The sequence below is a fragment of the Lipotes vexillifer genome, unplaced genomic scaffold (assembly GCF_000442215.2).
Source record: "Lipotes vexillifer unplaced genomic scaffold, Lipotes_vexillifer_v1.1 scaffold37, whole genome shotgun sequence".
In the NCBI taxonomy this organism is placed as follows: domain Eukaryota; kingdom Metazoa; phylum Chordata; class Mammalia; order Artiodactyla; family Lipotidae; genus Lipotes; species Lipotes vexillifer.
This window is the reverse complement of record NW_006791811.1, coordinates 1993709-2012623: the sequence shown is the minus strand read 5'-3', so window position 1 is coordinate 2012623 and position 18915 is coordinate 1993709. Positions and strand designations below refer to the sequence as shown.

At 39.8% G+C, this 18915-nt stretch overlaps 1 protein-coding gene across 1 annotated transcript in view; it reads left to right on the top strand.

The window, feature by feature from the left end:
- The window catches only part of FNDC3B (fibronectin type III domain containing 3B), a 357728-nt gene that overhangs the window by 183582 nt on the left and 155231 nt on the right, over positions 1-18915 (top strand). Inside the window, exon 4 of the mRNA XM_007464712.1 lies at positions 10533-10609. Within this exon, the coding sequence (XP_007464774.1) occupies positions 10533-10609 (77 nt within the window). The remainder of the gene's footprint in view (positions 1-10532; positions 10610-18915) is intronic.

The following is an 18915-nucleotide window of genomic DNA, read 5'->3' as shown; positions in this document are numbered from 1 at the left end:
GGGAAAGAAAAGACTTGCATTTCAAAAATGGTAAAACATATTTAACTAAAGTAGCACCTTCCTGTGTTTTGAAATGGTCAAATGATAAGATGGTGGTGACCCATTATTTATGAGTTCTTTCGGCAGCTCAGTTTTGGTTCTTGGTAGTGGTTTACTTCAGGAAGACTTCAACAGGAATATTTTAGTCATCACTGGGCGATTTGTTGTTATGGTCACTTGGTACTTTTAAGGACAATAGCTGAGCCAGACTAGAAATTCTTGTAATAAAGCCAATGTCAGAGAGATGTAGAGGATTGACTTTCAGAAAACAAGGGCTGATCCTTTGATTTAGAGTTGTCCAGACATTTAGAAAGTTAGGCATACCCAATTTTCTAAGGTTTCCTAGAAATTAGGAAAAGATAACAGGTGGTTTTGGGAGAGGTAGAGGGCTAGTATTAGATATGGGAAAGTAGACAACTATGGGAAAGCAGCCATCTTTTCCTTTTTAAAAAATTTGTTCCTTGTTTTTAAATCATAATTCATATATCTTGAATGCATTATATATATATATATATATATATTTTTTTTTTTTTTTTTTTTTTTTTTTTTTTTTTTTTGCGGTACGTGGGCCTCTCACTGCTGTGGCCTCTCCCGTTGCGGAGCACAGGCACCGGACGCACAGGCTCAGCGGCCATGGCTCACGGGCCCAGCCGCTCTGCGGCATGTGGGATCTTCCCGGACCAGGGCACGAACCCGTGTCCCCTGCATCGGCAGGCGGACTCTCAACCACTGCGTCACCAGGGAAGCCCGCATTATATTTTTAAAAGGAGAATATTATTTTGAAGCTACGAGATGGAAACACATTTTTAGAGGGAAAAATTGTGAAGGACAAAACAACTGGCTTGCTCATTTGAGAAGGCATATAACTCTTCATTTGTCTCTCTGATAAATGCTTAGTCTCTATTAACCTCTTTGTTCATACAGTATTTTTCTTCGTGGCACAATGATAGAGTTGGTTTTTTAAATACCATTATTTGACAAGGTACTGTGCTGGACACTATATGCATTATTACAACTTCCAGTCCTCAGAACAACCCTTGAAATTAGCTCTTGTCCTCCTTTTTTGTAGGTCAGAAAAATGCTGATCGGTCAGAGAGAGTTTAAGTAACTAGCCCAAGGTCATGCTAGAAAGTGGTAGAGCTCACCTTCAAGCCCAGGCCTCACTAGCTCCAAAGCTTTTGTTCTTTGCCCTGCTCAGATTCTGCTCTTCCCAGTTTGTTTCCTCTCTGGCAGGATGCCTTTGGGAAGAAGTAGTTACAGTTTGGAGAGACCAGTATATCTGAGCCAGAGAAACGTGCCATCTATCCCTGGCTCTATGTGAAAATTACACCCTGAGAGAAGATGACTTTGCAGCAGCATTTTAAGAAACAGCAAAACTTACTCCTGAAGGAAACCACATTGGGCTGAAAACTAGAAAAACTGACTTCTAGACCCTGTTGTTCCATCACCTGCCAGCTTCTCAGTTTGCTTCTGGGCCTCAGTTTCTTTAGTTGTAAAACAGTGAGCCCTCTACTAAATCCTAAGGGCTTTCTAACAGCTCATGTCTATAATTACTAATGTGTCCATAGGATGATAATCATTTAAAATCTTGCTAAATTTAGACAGTGCCTGAAGTGCATCCTTGTGTGTGTTTGTTTATATATCTGTTCCCTGTAATTAGACTGTGAGTCCTTTGAGGACAGAGAATGCACTTTACTGGTTTTTTGCATAGCACAGTGTCTAGAAATACAGCATCCTCCCAGAAATTAATGTATGAGGAATGAAGATGTGCTCTAGGAAGTTTGTGTTCAGTTGCTTTTTGGTAGTTTATTAGTAACCCCAGTTTTACTATCTTATAGTTCTTTGGCTATGTGCTCATCATTTCTTTAAAAAAAATTTTTTATGGGCTTCCCTGGTGGCACAGTGGTTGGGAGTCCGCCTGCCGATGGAGTTCATGTGGTCTCTAGCTGAGCTTCTTAATTGGTTTCTCAAAAAAAAAAAAAAATCTGAAGTAGTTTGGAAGTGTATGTTTGTGTTCACGTTATTTAATCTATGTGTACGTATATTTGTGTAGACCTACCTTTATGTAAGAAGAGTGTTTAATAAAGAGGGCTCCAGATATCTTAAGAGACTTAAAAAGTTTTTTTCCAAAAAGTTTAAGTTAGATGGTTTCCCAATACAGTCAGAAAGGAAGTTAGTTTGGGGAGATTGTGTGCCTTTTTTAACCCCTCACATATCCGGTGTTGGTGGTTTGAACAAGAAGAGAACCATTTTCCACATATTCTCAGGGTTATATCCTTTTAGTCTTCTGTGTCACGAGATTATCGATTAAAAATCAAAAGGAATCTAGTAGTCCTAAAAGTTTAGGAAGAAAAGTTTGTGTTTTAATTAGGGAAGAATTATAATAGTATCAGGAGGTTCTCAAACACCAACTGTTGAGCAGAGGCAGTAAACTCACTGATTGGGAGATAAGTATTTAGGGAGACAATAACTTTTCTCATACCACCATTGTGAAAGGGATTTTATTTTCCTAGCTTTTAAACTCCGGAATGCCTGTGTATGCAATGGTTTATTTCAGAAAGGAGAGAAACCTTAGGTTCTAGGGCAGAGCTGAGTTTCAGAAACCATTACTGTATATTTCGCAAGGCTTTTTGAAAGGGTTTTGATGACAGTGACAAGAGAAAGGGGGAACAAGCATGTTAAAGTCATTTGGCTACTTTTGAAACCAAGGCCAGGAAGACAACATTTTCTGGCTGTAAATCATTTACTTGTCCTACATTCTTTAAAGCATTTTACACAAATGACTTTAACAGTTTTAGGGGTCATGCCTGGGGTTCAGAGACTGTTTGCCTGGTATACATTTTGGTGATTAAAAAATAATACTTTATTGAAGTGGTAGCATTTCTGTTCACACTCTGCATTGTGAAATATTTGATATTTATCTGACGAGGAAGGTTTGCCTCATAAGTCAGTATTGTACAAAGAGTATGCGTGTTGACTATGTGTTACAGGGACATGTACTGTTAAAAATATAGTGCTTAAAATGTAATTGTAATGAAAGAACAGGAAAAAACAAAAAACTATAAATAAAAAAAGAGAAAAATTGTGACATTGCTAACATTTTGATGAGTGATTATTATGCCATGCACGGCCCTAAATGCTTTTACATGTATTATTGAATTTAGTCTTTAAACACAAACCTATGAGGTAGGGATTGTTATTCTTATTGACAAGTGAGGCATAGAAAGGCTAAGTGAATTGTCCAACGTCACACAACCAGTGTGAATAGTGAGGTGGGAAATGAAACCAGGCAGAGGCCACGCTCTTAATGCCTGCTTATAGAGCTGAGTGCATCGACCCTTGGATTTCAAAGATAGTACTCAGGCTAAGAGTGAAATAGTTGTCTATGTTTTTTTTTTTTTTTTTTTTTTTTTTGCGGTACATGGGCCTCTCACTGCTCTGGCTTCTTCCGTTGCGGAGCACAGGCTCTGGATGCGCAGGCTCAGCAGCCATGGCTCATGGGCACAACCTCTCCGCTGCGTGTGGGATCTTCCCGGACCGGGGCACGAACCCACATCCCCTGCATCGGCAGGTGTACTCTCAACCACTGCGCCACCAGGGAAGCCCAGTTGTCTATGATTTTTAAGTGAATCAATTCAAATAGAAATATTTAGTAAATACCTAAATGTCTTAATGGCTGTGGCAAAAATGCTAAAGCTGATGAGAAAGATGGATTTGGAAGATGAATTTGGAAAGTGCCTTCAGTGATTGCTGGATGTATTAGTTGGAATTGTACTTAAAAATACAGTGGGATCGTGGAATTATCCATTCTTATGGCATCGTCATCCTTTTCTTTAACTGATTACCACATGTGTTACTATGTGAGAGACTACTGTGGTATTTTGTATGTGTTCAGAGATTATCAGATAGTTTAGTACTTTGGCATATTGTCCATGAAGTTGCAGTTTTTTTTAAAAATTTATTTATTTTTGGCTGCGTTGGGTCTTCGTTGCTGTGTGCGGGCTCCTCATTGTGGTGGCTTCTCTTGTTGTAGTGCACGGGCTTCAGTAGTTGTGGCACGTGAGCTCAGGTGGCTCATGGGCTCTAGAGCGCAGGCTCAGTAGTTGCGGCGCATGGGCTTAGTTGCTCCGCGGCCTGTGGGATCTTCCCGGACCAGGGCTCGAACCTGTGTCCCCTGCATTGGCAGGCGGATTCTTAACCACTGCGCCACCAGGGAAGCCCACAAGTGTACTTTTATTTAGGCCGTTTGTTTTGATAAGTGCTTTCACCATAATTATCTGGTTACCTATTAGCTGTGGCTTTATCCATATGACTACTTCAACGAACAAGAAGTTATCTTTTGGCTATTTAGAAAGACTCAGGTGTCTTTTTATTTTTTTAAATAGGGTTCATTGGATTTGATCACATCAGTGTTTTGCCCTTGCTTTATTTTTCTCATTAGCTTTCGTTTATCTTGCTGTGTTGTGATCTCAGTCCTCCTACATCGTTCCCCCCCCCACCCCTTTCATCCTCTTGGAACAAAATAATATTTAAGTTAATAAGCTAAGAATGTGATTTATTACTACTAATGGCTGTTGTTGAAAGTAGCCATTTGGACCCACAAGTACCAGTTTATAGACAATTACAATCATAACATTCTACTTATTCACTACTTGTTTACCTACTGGCGAATATTCAGTTTATAAAAAATACCATTTCAGGGGCTTCCCTGGTGGCGCAGTGGTTGAGAGTCCGCCTGCCGATGCAGGGGACGCGGGTTCGTGCCCCGGTCCGGGAAGATCCCACATGCCGCAGAGCGGCTGGGCCCGTGAGCCATGGTCGCTGAGCCTGCGCGTCCGGAGCCTGTGCTCCGCAACGGGAGAGGCCACAACAGTGAGAGGACCGCGTACCGCAAAAAAAAAAAAAAAAAACATTTCAAAATGTGAAAATTGTGGTATAATTAATTATTTATACCGAATCTATTTCTGAGACTAATTTAAATGATAATATATACCCTAGATTCCCATTTTCCACCACTTTCAGATGTCTAAACCTCATTTGTACATTCTCCTCGAGTCAGTCTAGTTAACTCTTCTCCCAGGATGGATGAATATTCTGAATATAGTATCAGAGCAAGGGGTATCTACACGTGTGGGCTCTGGGGGGCATCCCTGGTAGCAGGGAAGAGCACAGAGTGAAGCAGAATGGTCGTACAGCCATGGCAGGGGCTTAGAAGCTCTCCATGAGCTATGTGTCCCTAGAAATACAACATTGCTGGACTTTCCTTCAGTCTCTTTGATGTGAGAATAAAGTTGTAGGATCATTGCATGAATTACTGTTGGTTGAATAATTAAGCCGCTCTCCAACCTTTCTTGTTCACAGTTTGCTGTAAGTAAATGAAAAATCAATTCATTAACAAATGCTAGCAGACTTTTAAGATGTTAGACCACATACTTGCATATTGCGGTTAAATTTTTTAATGACTATAAACTGATCATAGTTCTTGTTTGTGTCTCACATCTTGTTCAATGAAAAAAAAGGGAATGTTCATTGCAGCACTGTTTACAGTAGCCAGGAGATGGAAGCAACCTAAGTGTCCATCGACAGATGAATGGATAAAGAAGATGTGGCACGTATATACAATGGAATATTACTCAGCCATAAAAAGAAACGAAATTGAGTTATTTGTAGTGAGGTGGATGGACCTAGAGTCTGTCATACAGAGTGAAGTAAGTCAGAAAGAGAAAAACAAATACCATATGCTAACACATATATATGGAATATAAGAAAAAAAATGGTTCTCATGAACCTAGGGGCAGGACAGGGATAAAGACGCAGACTTAGAGAATGGACTTGAGGACACGGGGAGGGGGAAGGGGGAGAGGTAAGCTGGGACGAAGTGAGAGAGTGGCATGGGCTATATACACTACCAAATATAAAATAGCTAGTGGGAAGCAGCAGCATAGCACAGGGAGATCAGCTTGGTGCTTTGTGACCACCTAGGGGTGGGATAGGGAGGGTGGGAGGGAGATGAGAGGGAGGGGATATGGGGATATATGTATGCGTATAGCCGACTCACTTTGTTATACAGCAGAAACTAACACAACATTGTAAAGCAGCTGTACTCCAATAAAGATGTTAAAAAAGAAAAAAGAAAAAAGGGGGTGGTTCTTGACTGTTGAAGTCACAGCCTGAAATTGATCAAATTTCCCAAGGCATTTTTTTCATGGAATTACTTGGGTTTTAGCAAACATTCTAGTTCCAGTTCTAAAAATTGTATGTGTGACATCTTTCATCTGTCTGTGGAAGAGTTCATGTGGTCTCTAGCTGAGCTTCTTAATTGGTTTCTCAAAAAAAAAAAAAAATCTGAAGTAGTTTGGAAGTGTATGTTTGTGTTCACGTTATTTAATCTATGTGTACGTATATTTGTGTAGACCTACCTTTATGTAAGAAGAGTGTTTAATAAAGAGGGCTCCAGATATCTTAAGAGACTTAAAAAGTTTTTTTCCAAAAAGTTTAAGTTAGATGGTTTCCCAATACAGTCAGAAAGGAAGTTAGTTTGGGGAGATTGTGTGCCTTTTTTAACCCCTCACATATCCGGTGTTGGTGGTTTGAACAAGAAGAGAACCATTTTCCACATATTCTCAGGGTTATATCCTTTTAGTCTTCTGTGTCACGAGATTATCGATTAAAAATCAAAAGGAATCTAGTAGTCCTAAAAGTTTAGGAAGAAAAGTTTGTGTTTTAATTAGGGAAGAATTATAATAGTATCAGGAGGTTCTCAAACACCAACTGTTGAGCAGAGGCAGTAAACTCACTGATTGGGAGATAAGTATTTAGGGAGACAATAACTTTTCTCATACCACCATTGTGAAAGGGATTTTATTTTCCTAGCTTTTAAACTCCGGAATGCCTGTGTATGCAATGGTTTATTTCAGAAAGGAGAGAAACCTTAGGTTCTAGGGCAGAGCTGAGTTTCAGAAACCATTACTGTATATTTCGCAAGGCTTTTTGAAAGGGTTTTGATGACAGTGACAAGAGAAAGGGGGAACAAGCATGTTAAAGTCATTTGGCTACTTTTGAAACCAAGGCCAGGAAGACAACATTTTCTGGCTGTAAATCATTTACTTGTCCTACATTCTTTAAAGCATTTTACACAAATGACTTTAACAGTTTTAGGGGTCATGCCTGGGGTTCAGAGACTGTTTGCCTGGTATACATTTTGGTGATTAAAAAATAATACTTTATTGAAGTGGTAGCATTTCTGTTCACACTCTGCATTGTGAAATATTTGATATTTATCTGACGAGGAAGGTTTGCCTCATAAGTCAGTATTGTACAAAGAGTATGCGTGTTGACTATGTGTTACAGGGACATGTACTGTTAAAAATATAGTGCTTAAAATGTAATTGTAATGAAAGAACAGGAAAAAACAAAAAACTATAAATAAAAAAAGAGAAAAATTGTGACATTGCTAACATTTTGATGAGTGATTATTATGCCATGCACGGCCCTAAATGCTTTTACATGTATTATTGAATTTAGTCTTTAAACACAAACCTATGAGGTAGGGATTGTTATTCTTATTGACAAGTGAGGCATAGAAAGGCTAAGTGAATTGTCCAACGTCACACAACCAGTGTGAATAGTGAGGTGGGAAATGAAACCAGGCAGAGGCCACGCTCTTAATGCCTGCTTATAGAGCTGAGTGCATCGACCCTTGGATTTCAAAGATAGTACTCAGGCTAAGAGTGAAATAGTTGTCTATGATTTTTTTTTTTTTTTTTTTTTTTTTTTTTTTTTTTTGCGGTACATGGGCCTCTCACTGCTCTGGCTTCTTCCGTTGCGGAGCACAGGCTCTGGATGCGCAGGCTCAGCAGCCATGGCTCATGGGCACAACCTCTCCGCTGCGTGTGGGATCTTCCCGGACCGGGGCACGAACCCACATCCCCTGCATCGGCAGGTGTACTCTCAACCACTGCGCCACCAGGGAAGCCCAGTTGTCTATGATTTTTAAGTGAATCAATTCAAATAGAAATATTTAGTAAATACCTAAATGTCTTAATGGCTGTGGCAAAAATGCTAAAGCTGATGAGAAAGATGGATTTGGAAGATGAATTTGGAAAGTGCCTTCAGTGATTGCTGGATGTATTAGTTGGAATTGTACTTAAAAATACAGTGGGATCGTGGAATTATCCATTCTTATGGCATCGTCATCCTTTTCTTTAACTGATTACCACATGTGTTACTATGTGAGAGACTACTGTGGTATTTTGTATGTGTTCAGAGATTATCAGATAGTTTAGTACTTTGGCATATTGTCCATGAAGTTGCAGTTTTTTTTAAAAATTTATTTATTTTTGGCTGCGTTGGGTCTTCGTTGCTGTGTGCGGGCTCCTCATTGTGGTGGCTTCTCTTGTTGTAGTGCACGGGCTTCAGTAGTTGTGGCACGTGAGCTCAGGTGGCTCATGGGCTCTAGAGCGCAGGCTCAGTAGTTGCGGCGCATGGGCTTAGTTGCTCCGCGGCCTGTGGGATCTTCCCGGACCAGGGCTCGAACCTGTGTCCCCTGCATTGGCAGGCGGATTCTTAACCACTGCGCCACCAGGGAAGCCCACAAGTGTACTTTTATTTAGGCCGTTTGTTTTGATAAGTGCTTTCACCATAATTATCTGGTTACCTATTAGCTGTGGCTTTATCCATATGACTACTTCAACGAACAAGAAGTTATCTTTTGGCTATTTAGAAAGACTCAGGTGTCTTTTTATTTTTTTAAATAGGGTTCATTGGATTTGATTCCATTGTGTGGAATGTTACATGAATATTCGCATCTTTTCTGCACTTCTCCTATATGTTTTTCCTATACTTGTAGACCTTTTGATGGGCACCCCAGCATCCCTGTCCCTCCACACTTTTCCTGAGAAGTAGTTGTAACACTGGAGTGTACTGTGAGGTGAAAGATGCATTGTGCTTATATGTAAGCACAGCACTGGGTGGCAGGGTCTGTCTTCTTTTGCCAAGGAAAGTGTTGTATTTTTCTTGTTTTTTGTTACAGCAGAACAATTTTCATTGCCGGCAGCACAACACACATCAGGAGAAAGCAAATAAACAACACAGGGCACTTGGAGCCAGGAAGTCGCATCTCAAGACTAGAAACACAGCTTTGGATTGACATTTGGGACATGGGTTGCTAAATAGGGGAGCCACCTGTCAAACTGAAAACCAGTGACCTGAGGTTCTTATACTTCCAGGGAAACCATTTAGTCATAGGATCTTTGGAAGGGTGTCAGAAGTTGATTTTGGTGTTATGACAATCAGTTTCCTTGTAATTAAATATTAACTCAAACTATGTCTTAGGTAACTGAGCTTTGCCTTGCCTTTCATTGTTTCCTTAGACATGCGATTAACATTTGTTGAATTTAATATTTTGAAACTAACCTCTTGTTAATTGAATGCTTTACTTTGAAATAATCCAAGTAAATTTGGTATGAGTATTCCTCATAGTGTCTAGTTTTAAAATATAATCTGTTTTTATCCCCTGCCTTATAAGAGACTTGTCAAATTCAGTTGGTTTGGAGTATTTTAAAGGTTTCTTCTATGTCAAATTAATGGCACGTTACAGTAACTTACTGAAAATAATAATAGAAATGAAAATTATAAACCCAAAGTCTATAGGAGCTTTTTAAACCAGAGGAGATAAACTCATTAAAAATTTATTTACTTAAGCATATATTGATAATACATTCTTTTAAAGGGAAAAAAGGAAACTTTTTGCCCTACTTTGTTAGACTACTCTTAACTGAGCAGCCTTAATTTATGGAACTTGAGGCTTTGGGAATCATTAAATATTTATAAAGATGCTCATAGGGACTTCCCTGGTGGCGCAGGGGTTGAGAATCTGCCTGCCAGTGCTGGGGACACAGGTTTGATCCCTGGTCAGGGAAGATCCCACGTGCCGTGGAGCAACTAAGCCCCTGTGCTACAACTAACGAGCCTGTGCTCTAGAGCCCGCAAGCCACAACTACTGAGCCCGAGTGCCACAGCTACTGAGACCGAGCGCCACAACCTCTGAAGCCTGTGCACCCTAGAGCCCGCGTGCCGCAACTCCTGAAGCCCGTGTGCCACAACTCCTGAAGCCCATGTGCCTAGAGCCTGTGCTCCACAACAAGAGAAGCCACTGCAATGAGAAACCCGCGCACCACAACGAAGAATAGCCCCCGCTCGCCGCAGCTAGAGAAAGCCTGCGCACAACAACGAAGACCCAGCACAGCCAAAAAACAATATTAAAAAAAAAAAAAGATGCTCATAGCTTTTCTCCTACCCCCACCCTCTTGACTTATGCAGTTGGAGAATTCCTTTTCATTTGTGATTTCACGTCTAAGGCACAAGGTACCAATTACTGAAGAGAAAATAGTCAGTGATTCTCTTCAGTTTTGATAATATTTTAAAATACCAATGATTAGTTTGGATAATGTATATTTCTTCAGTTGTTAATATCTTACTCTTGCCTCTTTTAGGGCCTGCTGAAGTTCCCATGATGTCACCCAATGGATCCATTCCTCCCATCCATGTGCCTCCAGGTTATATTTCACAGGTAAACCATTTAATAGACTTCTCTACTCACTATGGGCACTGTCATTATTCCAAAACAATATATGGCCTCAGAACCTTATTCCAGGATTAATTTAGTTAGGATAATACTAGAGTTGTGGGGTTTTCTTGTTTTCCTGTTTTAGTTTTAGTTTTTGATTTTTGTTTGTGTGGCACCACGTGGTCCTTGCTGAATCTTGCTGCTTGATGTGCCAGAAAGTCAGCGGGAGGGAAACACATCAGGGTTACCAGGCTGCCCTCCTCTGAGGTGGGTTTCACACTTGACCATTTGATGGTGGTTCCTTCATTGAGTCTACTGCCTTAGAGACTTCCTTCTACCTGTACCACAATTTGCTAGAAAAAAAAACTTGTAGACTTAATTAGTAAAAAATATCAAAGGAGACATATAGTTAACATAAATAGAGTGTGCCTTCTGTTATAGGAGTCCCATTTTTCTGTAATGTGGCATGACTTGGGCTTGATAAATTACTGAATATGATGTGAGAACTTCGCTGTTTGTACTTAAATTTCTCTGAAATTGGATTATTTCTTAAGTTAAAAAAAAAAAAAAGCAACAGCTGTTTAAAAAGTAGTAGCAGGGGGCTTCCCTTGTGGCGCAGTGGTTGGGAGTCTGCCTGCCGATGCAGGGGATGCAGGTTCGTGCCCCGGTCCGGGAGGATCCCACGTGCCGCGGAGCGGCTGGGCCCGTGAGCCATGGCCGCTGAGCCTGCGCGTCCGGAGCCTGTGCTCCGCAACAGGAGGGGCCACAGCAGTGTGAGGCCCGTGTACCGCAAAAAACCAAAAAAATAAATAAAAATAAAACAAAAAAAAACGTAGTAGCAGGACTTCCCTGGTGGTCCAGTGGGTAGGACTCGGCACTTTCACTGCAGAGGGTTCAATCCCTAGGCTTATTTTCGCTGTAGGAGGGCCCGGCTGGATCTGGAGATTGTGGCTCATGCAGAGGGGAACAGGCACCCCAGGGGCTCACTGGCTGGGACCACCCCCCCCCCCCCCCCCGCCCCACCGCCAAAACAAAAAAGTAGTAGCAGCAATTTCAGAGGTGTGTTGGAAAGATTAAAAAAAAAAAGTTAAAGGATAAAGTTGTACTCCTATTCCTGGATAAGGTTTAAAGTCTTCAGGGTGCCTGGAACATGGGCATCTGTATATGCTTTTGTTTTTTGTCCTCAGTTCCTAAAACAACTTGAACTCTCCCTGCACTACTTCCTCCCCAAACACCGAACTAACCAACTGTTTTGCTCTCTTTCTGCCACTCTTGTACTTTTTTCTGATTATAATGGCATCTTATATTCATTGGAAAAAATCTGAGAAGGCAGAAGAGTAGACAAAAAGAAAATATTTGTAATTTTACTACCCACAGAAGACAATAATCTTTGTGTTAACATTTTTTGGATTATAGTCTTCCAGATATTTTTTTCTTTCTCTCTCTGTCTGCTTTTAAAATGGTTTAAAAATCTGTAATTTTCATTTTCAGTGATTTTGCTGGGGTGAAAAAATTGGCAGCTACATAGGAAAATTGCTGAAGTGCAGGCAGGAATCAAAGAAGATTTATCCTTCTCTGATGTAAAAACTTATCCATTTCTTCACTGTCTAAGTCATAGTGCAGCCACTATAATTTCATTTTTTCCATCCTTCTTTTATGTGAGCCAATTTGACTTTTTTTTTTTTTGGAGGAGCCAGAATGTTGGCCCATCTTCCCCCTGTTGCAAGTAAATGGCTTGTTTTACACAAGTCTTTGTAAATAAGGATCGCTGAAGGAGAAAAGGGTGCAGAGCAAGCCCTTCCAGCCAGGACACACGGTGGATCACATTCACGTCACCAGTCAATTAACAGAAAAGAACAAGGAATGTAGAATTCCATTATGTCTCCCACTCATTTATTTGAGGAAGTGTTTCATTCCCTTGAACCAGAGTACAGTTCTCACCATTGTGATGGCTGAAATAACACCTCCTTTTATGCTAAATGCCCATTTAGGAATACCAGTTAAAAATTGAACGTTCTAGTGGAGAGAAGCTGTAATGTGCTTTTTCTTGCTAGTGGTGTTGCTGTGATTGTATTAACTGCCAAACATTTATTAGGATTCCTAGGAAAAATAGAAACTTTTAGATCGTGGTGTATTTCTGATTCTGAAAAACTTCTATAGAATATCTAAGTAGAAAGAGGAAAAACACAACTGTAAACTTACTTTCGTAAAGCTGATGATGGAAGCATAGTGAAACGCTTTCTGAACTCAGAATTATGGCAGAAAGTGCTAGGAGATATTTGAAGAATAGTAAAAATGGAATAATTTGGATTCCAAATTGAAAAAGAACAAGAAGCAGTCTGTAAGGCACATATTCAACTCTTTTTAGACTGGGCTGTCTGCTCAGAAGATGGGCCCAGAGTTAAATAACCTTCAGTGGTAGCATTAAAACTTGAATGATATTTGACCGTGAAGTGTCTTAAGTAAAAGTGATTATTATAATGAAGGAAATTGAGAACCTGAAGAGGTACAACATCTTCTTTAAGGCTGACCGTACACACACTTGAAAGGAATGAAGAAGGTTGGAACCAGGTATAAAATGTCTGAGGAGGCTTGTGAGGGAGCAAAATACATTTTTGTTACGCAGTTGTGGGAAGAAATAATCACTTAAAAAAAAATCCCCCTCCTGGCTAGACATATGTGAGAATGCCCAATACTAGTCTGTCCCTGTGCAACACATCTTAACCCCACAGTCCTTTTCCTCAAATACATGTGGCTTCCTTGTTCAGATCTAGAGTTGGGTGTACATTGCATAGCGGTACAGTTAAAGGTCTCTGTTGTAGTATATGGATTCTTAATGTTCAACCCTGTCCTCCTTTTGAGAGTCACCTTCTCCTGTTGCCCCACATTGCTACCACCTTAAACCTCTGTCCCCTGGCTTTTTCTCAACTTCATACTTTTGTGCCCATTATTTCTCTCTTCTTGGAGAACTCTAGAGCCCTCCTTTGTCTGACAGTTCAATAATTCTTCTACGCAAATACCCCTCCTCAGTGTGACCACTTTAGAACCTCTAACACAGAGATGGTTGTTTTTGTTTTTTTACAGCAGCTTTGGTACTTTGTCCCCATCTCTGTCATGAAACACAATACATTTTATAACCATCCCCAAGAATCTTAGGGCTTCATTGGGATTGTATCTGAGAATTTAGAATACTGCCTGGTACATAGTAGGTACTTGATAAGTGCTTTTAAATGTAAGTGATTGGCCAACCTGAGGTAAAGTAAATACAGGATAGATTCATAGGTTTGGTTCAAAGATTTGCAGGTTCAAGTAGAGTAGTAATATGCCTGATAGCTGGAAAATTAGCAAGATCAGAGTGATGTATACCTGCAAGGAATGAAATACTCTGAATGTGGATTTAAGAGAGAGAAGTGCCAAGATAGTTCAGTAGAGGAAGGAATAGTCTCTTCAACAAATAGTGCAGGGACAACTGGTTATCCAGATGCAACAGAATGAAGTTGGACCTCTACCTCACACCATATACAAAAATTAACTCAAAATGGATCATAGATGTAAGAACTAAAACTGTATAACTCTAGGAGTAAAATTTTGTAACCTCGGATTAGGCAATGGAATCTTAGATATGACACCAAAAGCACAAGCAGGAAAAGAAGAAAACAGATAAATTTGACGTCATCCAAATTACAACTTTTCGTGCTTCCAAGGTACCATAGACAAAATGAAAAGAGAACTCATAGATTGGGAGAAAATACATGCAAATCATATATTTTAGAAGGGACTTGTATCTAGAATATATAAGGAAATCTTAACAGCTCAAGAATAAAAAGACAAAAAACCCAGTTTAAATATGGGCAAAGGATCAGAATAGACATTCTCCAGAAACAGTGTACAAATGGCCAAATAGTACGTGAAAAGATGGTGAACATCACTTAACCATCAGGGAAATGAAATCAAAACCACAGCACAATATACTTCACACACACTAGGATGGCTTTAGTCACAGAGACAAGTAGGAACAAGTGTTGGCAAGGATGTGGAGCAGTTGGAACCTTCATACACTGCCTGTGGTAATGTAAAATGGTACAGCTGCTTTGGAAGATAGTCTGGCATTTCCTCAAATGGTTAAATATAGAGTTACCATGTGACTCTGCTATTCCACTACTAGATAAATAACCCAAGAGGAGAGAAAACATATGTTTATACACAAAAAAGCTTGTACATGAATATTCATAGCAGCACTATTCATAATAACCCCAATGTGGAAACAACCCAAATGTCCATCAGCTTATGAATGGATAAACATGTTGTGATATATCCATAAAATGGGCTATTATTCAGCCATAAGAAGGAATGAAGTACTTATACATGCTAAAAAGTGGATGAACCTTGAAAATATTGTGCTAAGTGAAAGAAGCCAGACACAAAAGCCATATACAGTATCATTCCATTTATATATAATGTTCAGAATAGGCAAATCCATAGACACTGATAATGTATTAGTTGTTGCTGGGCGCTGGGGGAGAGAGTATTAGGGAGTTGCTGCTAGTGGGTATGGTATTCTTTTGGGGGTGATGACAGTGTTCTGGAAATAAATAGTGGTAATGGTCACTCAACTCTGAATATACTAAAAACCAACTGAATCAGACACTTTAAAAGAATGTATTTTGTGGTATGTAAATTACACCTCAATAAAGCTATTACAAAAGAGGAGGGAGGGAAAGATCGTGACTCGTCCTAACTATTAACCAGCAAACAGTGGCACAGCTGGGAAAAATGGCCCAGCCTGTCTTGGTGCCTGTGTTGATGGTGTTAATAACACTGCGCATGCTGTGCACTCTGCTAAATGCTTTATTTACGTTTCTAGTTTTCACCATCCTAACTTTACATACGAGGACGCTAAGGCCCTGAGTTGAACCAGGATTGCAACCCAGGCATTTCTGAACTCACTGACCTTTTTCCCACTGTGATGTGATCTCTAAGTCAGTGACAGAGCCTACTTTGATGGATATACAGTTGACCCTTGAAGAACATGAATTGAAACTGTGCAGGTCCACTTATACGTGGATTTTTGTCAGTACTAAATACTCAGTACTACACGATGCGTGGTTGGTTGAGTCCATGGATGAGGAGCTACAGATAAGGAGAGCTGATTATAAGTTATTTGTGGACTTTTGACTGTGAGGCGGGTCGGTGCCCCTGACGCCCACCTTGTTCAAGGAATAACTGTATTTACTTCATGTTCCATTGCTTTTTGACAGTGTGGGTATGGATGTGTGGTGTGTCTACTTGTGCATCTCTAATACTAAAACCCCAGCTACTCATATATGAGATGGTACATTATTGTAAGAAAATTGAAGAGAGAGGCAAGTAAATGATTAAAGACATTACAGTAGTCACTCTAAACCGAGTCAATGGGGAATTTCTTGGTTGTAGCATTCATTCCATACTTGAATAGCTGAAAGTGTTTGAAAGATAAATTGATAAACTTGATCAGGTTGACAAAATACCAATGTCAGTAATGAGCAGATGATCTTACAGAAAGACAAACGTGGAGTTGAGACAGCTCTGCTGTGACGCACAGTCAACAGCACAGCCTGTGTTTTCTTAGTTTGGGAAGGACTGACCCTGTGGGCTTTAGAGATAGTGTGGACTAGGGCAGGAGAACAGTGGAAACTTCTCTGAGATAGTAAGCTTTTCTTTGTTGTAGTGTGAGTGTGTGTTTTGTGCTTTACTTTTTGGTGGGAGGCTGGGGGAGGTTTGAGGAAAATGTGATCTGACATTTTCAACTTGAGAGAAAATACAGGCTAAGTTGCCCCCCCCCCCCGCCCCGCCTGTGAGAAAGTGGATTTAGGTGAGAGGGAATTTAATTTAGCCTTATCCACTTATCACCACTATTTCCATTATGTAAAAGCATTTATTATTGTCATTAGGGTTGAAGCTATGGGTAAAGAGGGCGAGCTAGGAAGAACGTGGACATTACTTGAAAAGGCCTGCCTTCGTATTCCACCATGGCTACTTCCGTGTAGCTTTTACAAACTCTTGCCGCATAGGTGAATGCCTACCTGATGTGGCAGAGGGAAGAATAAAGAGAAATGCTATGTAAGGTGTGTACTCCACAGTGGGCATTCACTACGTGGTAGCTATTAGAATGAAGAGGCCTGTTAGAACAATTTCAGTGAAAGTTTGGCAGAATTTGCCTTCCTCAATACATATAGAGATCATGCCGAATGAAGCAAATTTTTCCTTTCATTGTATACTTCCCTGGTTTTTCTTACTTAAATTTTTTTAACCTCATCATTAACTTTTGAAGAATTTATATATAAAAATTTCTTAAGCAGATGCCTTGAGTTTTATGTTCCATGCTTCCATAGTAATTTATGAAACATTTTACAGGGAAAGGTTTCATGTAGACCCCCAGATTTAAAAAGCACATGAAGAGACAAAGTGAAACATCCAAGTTAATGTTCCATCATTTGAGAAACCACTCTTCTTTTTCCAGGTTAATTGATGTAACCTAAAAACTTCAGAGTGGTCAAAATAAGTGTTTCTGTTGTTATAGCAGAAGTAAACACTTTAACCCATTCCGTTGTTTTGGGGATTAGTTAATGGGTAAATACCTGTTGAAATTATATATATTCCATTTCTCTTGACCGGGGAGAGACAAGAAATCTATTTAAAAACATGTTTAAATTTTGGTTTGGTTGATCATTCTCCAGTGAGGCTTGTTTTAAGAGTTGGCCAGAAATCAGAGCCCTGTGGAGAAACAATGGGGCCTGTTAGGTGGAAGCCGTGGAATGCTTTTCTACATTTTGTTCAGCCAAGTCGGCTGAGCTATGAGCATTAGCTTCAACTGCTTCCCTTTGGTAATTACAACCTGGTGTTAAACTAATGCTGTGCTTCAACCTTCAATGTTGTAAAAATGATGAGCAGGAAGGAACATGGGGCATTGCCCTGTGCCTGGGTAGATCAAGAATCAGACCCATTTGGTGGCCAATAATAAGAAAATTGGAATCTCTTTCAAAACTTTAAATCCTCTGGAAAAATTGACTTTTCTATAGGAAGCTAGGAAGATGTTTCACAGTGAACAGTGTGTGTGCACACAGTGTGTGCATGGGTGTTGGGAGCTTCTTTGGAAAAGAGCAGAGGACTTATGAACCCATCCTGTTTTTGTTTCTATCATCATCAGATTTACAATAACTTTATTGTCATTTTATGGCTTATGTTGTTGGAGGAGCGATTACAGACAAGGTTGGCGATGATAAATTAAAGAGATGTACCCTCCCCTCAAAGCATTGTGCAAGTTTTCTCTTTCTGAGTCCTCTGTCTCCCTGTTCTGCATTTTCTCTTGGATTTCTTTGCTTTGTTTCTACGATCCTGGCATTGTCACCTAATAGAACACAGGATTAGCAGGATGAAATATGTGTCCTGTTCAACACTGTATCTCTAGTTCCTTGAAAGGTGTCAAGCACATACTAGGCATTTATCAAAATTTGGCTGTCTTTTGGAGTCATTTTTATCTTGTGGAGGGAGGAGGGCAAAGGAAAGTGTTTGAGGATCTCTGAGGTTCTTTTCTAATCTAAAATTAGAGGATTCTCCTGTACTGTTCATACTGCTCCTTAAGAAGGAGACCAAGAGAGAATATAAGTAAGTTTCCGTAAGCAATCATTACCAAAACAGTGGGGCACACTTTTTTGGGATTTAGCATTCTATTGAGTAGAATGCTATTCTTCACTTCTACAGAAAAATGATAGTTGATTTGATAGTTGATTTTCATAGTAATAATATTGAGAAGATGTCACATCTAGAAATGACTTCTGAATCATTGATAAGGATTAAATTATGCACATTACATTATATGATTTTATCACACAATTGTTGTAGTCTGTCTTTCTAAATTAGTAACCCACTTTTGTCATATGTAACAACTTTTCTTAGAAATCACATTTACCCAACCTTTGGGCACAAAACTTAACCAAGGTTAAGTGGTTATATTCCTACACACTCTTTGAAACTCATCAGGTTTACAAACTTGGACTTACAGTTGTTTTGCTTTGTGATAAATATCTGATTATCAACAGCACAGATTCTTAATCCTTTCTCATGCCATGGAACCCACTGCCAGACTGATGAGCATTTTTAAGTGTAAAATATAAAATTCATAGACACAATCTAGAACACCCTGCCTGTGTTTCCATGGATGTATATGTGTCTGAGAAGCTGGACTGAAACGATGTTATTGGCTGTGTCTTCTTGTGCTGGTCAATGGAGAGGTGCTGGAGGAACAGCAACAGTTATTCCCGTTGATTCCT